Source organism: Antennarius striatus, chromosome 11 (genome assembly GCF_040054535.1).
Source record: "Antennarius striatus isolate MH-2024 chromosome 11, ASM4005453v1, whole genome shotgun sequence".
In the NCBI taxonomy this organism is placed as follows: domain Eukaryota; kingdom Metazoa; phylum Chordata; class Actinopteri; order Lophiiformes; family Antennariidae; genus Antennarius; species Antennarius striatus.
In genome coordinates, this window is record NC_090786.1 from 13,890,707 (window position 1) to 13,895,852 (window position 5,146).

The 5,146-nt window shown below is 35.4% G+C and overlaps 1 protein-coding gene across 1 annotated transcript; it reads left to right on the plus strand.

Moving 5' to 3' along the window:
• Positions 1-1,541: 1,541 nt before the first annotated feature.
• Positions 1,542-5,146, plus strand: gfral (GDNF family receptor alpha like). The gene is given in 9 exon segments (XM_068328121.1): positions 1,542-1,607; positions 1,834-1,962; positions 2,312-2,467; positions 2,633-2,817; positions 2,820-3,109; positions 3,865-4,124; positions 4,205-4,285; positions 4,517-4,598; positions 4,681-5,146. Coding segments are annotated over 9 exon segments (1,290 nt in total). The 5' UTR covers positions 1,542-1,570; the 3' UTR covers positions 4,751-5,146.

Sequence of the window (5,146 nt, forward strand, 5' to 3'; positions counted from 1 at the left end):
AAGATATCCTCATTTATGTCCATTCACTCCTATGTAGTGAAAGAGGACATGGAGGTAGTTGGTGTGAGAGAAGAGGATGCAGAAGACAGGGTTAGATGGAGGCAACTGATTCGCTGTGGAGACTCTTGAAGGGAAAAGCCGAAAGGAAAAGAAGAAAGAAGAAGATGTCCATTCATTCTTATAAATTGGTAGTTTGTCAGAATTCCTTCTCTGTTGGATTCAAAAAGTGTAGATGTTGGATTATTTTTACAAAAGATATAGTTGAAAAAAAACATTGTTACATAGTGTAAAGTGTATGAAATAACTTTCAGCATTGATGTGCACCTTATTTGTCTTTCTTTTTAATATCCTTGTGCAAACATTTGGCCAATATTTATTGATTGTTGCTGATTATCACATATGTTAGTTTGATGTTGTCATTATTTTGGAAGAGTGAGTTTTAGAATGTTTATCATTAAGTGTAAAACCACTTGTGATTAATTATATCTGCCCAGGATGCAACCAGGATGCTTCTTTCAAGGGCTTTGAAACATGATGCCGTATTGTGAGGATTTTTTTTAAAATCCATTCTGGAAAAATTCTAAAGCTGTTATTTCATATTTTCTTGAATTGAATTTAAAGAGGATTTTCAGTGTTTTCACCCCCTTTGACAGTGTTTGTATAATTTTGACTGCCTCTTTGTGCCTGTTCTTTTATCATTTCCTTGTTTTACACTCAAGCTTTATTATTACTTTTTATTTTGTGTCTTTAAATATAATTACTCAGTTAATGTATTTAAACTCTTCTTTGGCTGCCACTGTGTTTGTTATTTGTATTTAGTGATAGTATGATATGATATTTTTATGACAGTTAGATACACTTAAATCAGTAGATCACAGTGAACTCTAAATAACAGGATATATAAGATGTACAGTACTTTCTTAAAGTCAAATTCTATCAACTGGAAAAACACCACCTGAACTTCTAGGTAAACTGAAGTTAATGGATGATGTCACTTATTTATTTTTATTATTTTGTTTATGTGTGTTTTTCTATTCAATCATTCATTTGGAAACAGCTTAATGCGATTTTGCCTTGATTCAAGGCTAAAGTTTCTGTTGTAGTGTGCTTTAAAACTGCTTATTTACTCTGAACATTTTCATAAATAAAGTATCCATCTATACTGCTAATTTTCTGCTGTTTCAGTCTGTCAACATAAAGATTCTATGTAAAAGTAGAACTTCAAATAATAACATAGGCTAAAAACAGTAGGACCAATAGCCAGTAGTATTTTGGTTCACATAAAAGGAGTTTATCAACAGGAGACTGTTAATAAACGCTTAAAATATTATTATTACAAACACTTGCTAATTCATTCCCAGTGAAGTCACACACTACATGCAGGTAAAAAATATTTGGTTTGTTCTCTACTCGCTTGTGTAATTTTATTCCATTGATCACAGCCCTGCTTCCAATAAATCCGTTGTGCCCTGTTGACTGTGGGTGGTGTATCCCGGGCAGTGTTGACACCATGCAGAAAGACCTTAGCTGCAGGAGAGCCTCAGTTACATCAAGCTTCACAACATCCAACATGCCACCGATTCAGCTGGAAGCCACACTCATGTTTGGTGAGTAAAATATCATTAACATCTCAGCTTTTTGTCAGTAAAATTTGAGTTCTTTGTAATGTTGTTGATGTTATCAGTGATGTCAGTCTTTAAACTAAAACATATAACATGTAATGCTTAATTTAAATGCAATCAACCAAAAAATCTTTGTTTTTTAATTTTAGTTTAGAACTAAATGTCATTAAATTATATATTTATGCAGTAATAATTTCAATGTGTCTTTCAGGGATTGTTCTTCCTTGGATTGTCAGTATTAGCATGTCTTCTCCTTTTCCCGATTGTTTGGTTCCCATGGATACTTTCTTGTCAAATTTATGCAAGAATAGGCAGGCATTTTACGACGACATCTCTTGGGGTAAATAAAAATTACATAAATTTAGATTTATTCAATGGTTGATTGGAGCATAGTGCTCTTCTTAGTGGTTTAAGACATTTTCTTTCGTGGCTAAGAGCATGAGGTTATATAATTTAATTATACCTTTGCAGTGTGGCTTAAATGTGATAACCAAGCCAATAGCCTGGAGCAAAGTTTATATAGCTAACTAAATGATGATTTAAAAAAAAGCTATCAAACAAGCTGTCAGCTGGCTTTATATATAGGCCTAAGTCTGTGGTGAAATTGAATCCACTAGTGGAACAAAGACTTCAATTGGCTGTGGAAATTCCTGTTTTTCTGCTTCCCCCTTGTGTTTGTGTTATTTAAGATGAAGGGTGCCAAATAAAAGGCTCAGAGGTCTGTAACATGACCATCCAGACAGCAATGGACCAATTCCCCTCCCTGCAAGGATGTGTGTGTTCCTGGGAGGAGGAGCTTTGTGATTCCATACAAACACTGGTCGCACAATGCCACCGAAAGCCAGGTGCAGTATTCTCAGTAGTCTCTGAGATAAGCAATTGAAATTACATTATTGTTTACTAAAGGTGACCAGGTGTATCATGTGAATTATCATTTCTGTTATGATCAACAGACTGTGCTTCATAAGCATTTGCTAAAGAATCCGTTTATGTATTTCATTATTTTACAGTGCCTCAGAAGAGGAGGAGAACAGTGATGGACTGGCAGTCAAGCAGCTTAATTGGCTATGGCAATTATTTTGTTATGATTAAACTGGTGTTTTATATTATAATTAAAATGCTCTTGTCTGCAATCACAAAACTCCCTCACTGCATTTTTTTTTTTTTGCAGTGCACAGTGGTGGTGGATCCTGCTTAGACCAAATGGCAGTTTGTGTCAGTGATGCAGTTTGTAACAAGTACCTTGTACATGTCCTTCAGGCATGTACAGAAGATCATTGTGATGATGACCTCTGTCAGAAAGTAACCCAGCAGTTCTTTGACTTCATGCCACACAATGTGGCAGAGATGTTGGTCATGTGTGAGTGTGAGGCTTCAAATAAAAACTGCATGCAGATCAAAGCTGCTCTTCATAGTCGCACATGTGGGCACAAGACCTGGATCTGCCAGGATACATTCAAGCAGTGTGTTGAAGACAATACCTGCAGGTGCGTAGTTTTATGTTGAATTGCAGCTTGTTTGACATGACAGCAGTGCTATAGAGGAAATTATTGTAACTTTCTGAAATAGTATCATACAGCAACATGTCAATTTTAACTTAATGGCCAAAGATTTACATTGAAAATTTTAGCATTAAGATTTTCAACAATGTTTATGGGCCTGCAGTCAATGGCGATTCATTTGAAGAATGCGTCTTTTTTTTTTTAGCTTAGTAGCTGCCCATGTTGTTCCATGAATGTGATGTTTACTACAGGTTTCAGCGCTAAGCCCAGGTGATAATGCATGCAGGAATTACTAGAACTTGCAGTCGAACCGGTTATTTGGAAACGTTTTGTCAATGTTAATCACTGCTGATATAAACTTCAACCTTTTCTTGTAATAGTAGTTATGAATTGAGTTACAGTTTTAGCCTAAGTGCATTGCGATGCATAGATGTTAATCTCTAAGCACTCAGCATGTTCTGTGCAGCTGAATAGGGAATTAGAAAACCAATTACAGCAACATATGGTGCTTTTAGAATGCAGGCTAGAAGTATGAAATCACTTGTAACTCACTGCAATTTGATTGCGGGTCTAAAATATCTTCCTTTTTGTGATCAGATTTTGAGAATGTTAGATTCATATTATTTGCTTATAAGAACTGTTACTCTAATGCATCGGATGGATTTGTGTTTACTTGAGGTAACACTTGTTGTGTTGTTGGTGACATTATTATACATCTTTCTCCCTCTCTCACTCACCAGAGACAAGTTAAAAACTCTTCGAAACAAATGCTGGAGCCCTGATGAAGCACAATGCAGTGAGAGTGGTTTCCTAAAAGATGAATGTTTCAGCCAAATGGATCCAGCTCTTATCCTCGGTGCAAAGCCTGAATGTAAAAAGGCTTTCATGACCACTCTTGGCTCATCACTTCACTACCCGTGTACTTGTCAAGGAGTGCACAATGATGATCTAGTGACGTGTAACATTATTCGTGATATATTTCATAACAGATCACATTTTAGTAAGTACAAGTTTGAAGAAGTTTCCTAATTTAATGTCTTTATTGTAAAAAAAACTCAAAGCAATATATTTTTGTTTTAGCAATGTCTTGGAAAATCAGCAGTGGTCTTTCTATGCCGCCTAAAACCAATGAATCTGAACAAGATCACTCTTGGTCACACGGTAAGTTTCCAAGCACCTCACGGCCAAGTAGTGACTCTAAACAGGAAACTGGCCAGAGGTGTGATTGTGAATGAACAGTTTGTGTCAACACTGTGACCAACTTGTGATGTTTTCATACAAGTCTCTGTAAAAATGTCCCTTGAAGAAAAGAGAGAGTATTGCTACTAAATAAATAGATGAACATTAGTACATGTTTTAACACAAAAATGTTGATTTATTTTGTCTCTTCAGATTATATACTCTATGGTTTTGCAGCTTTGCTCTTTGTTGGAGTTGTTGTATTAATGCCTCTGGCTGTTATCAGTAAAATATGGTAAGTACATAAATAGGAAGCCAATTGAAAAGACATAATTCTTGGATTAAATTATAATACTTGAATTTCTTTTGTTTTGCAGGATGCTGAGAAGAAGAGAGAGAAACAAAATTCCACTTCCACAGAAGAGTAGTTGCGTTGTTATTCTCTGATCTTATTAATTGTGTCATTAACATTACTGATTTCTTAACTCAAATAGATTTTAGATGCTATGTTGTTTATAGTGTAACTTAATTTTTTCTCACTATGTTGATAGGAATTCCTAGCAAGAGCTAGATACATACTATAAATATTGCTGTCTTGAAATATTGTGAGTATTGAATTTGGGTTAATGAGCTTTCAGGTGGATGATTTTGTCTTGAACAACACAACATGAACCTGTCTCTTTGCAGTGCTTTCAGAATCAATCAGAGTTTGCCTGGTTTCTGTCTCATAGGCATTGCCTTGAGCAATCAATCAATCCTTTAAAATATTACCTGCTCTGGCTGAGACATCTGAATTTATCACCTGCAATGCTATTGTGAGTTATTGGTTTTCTACGTCTCTGT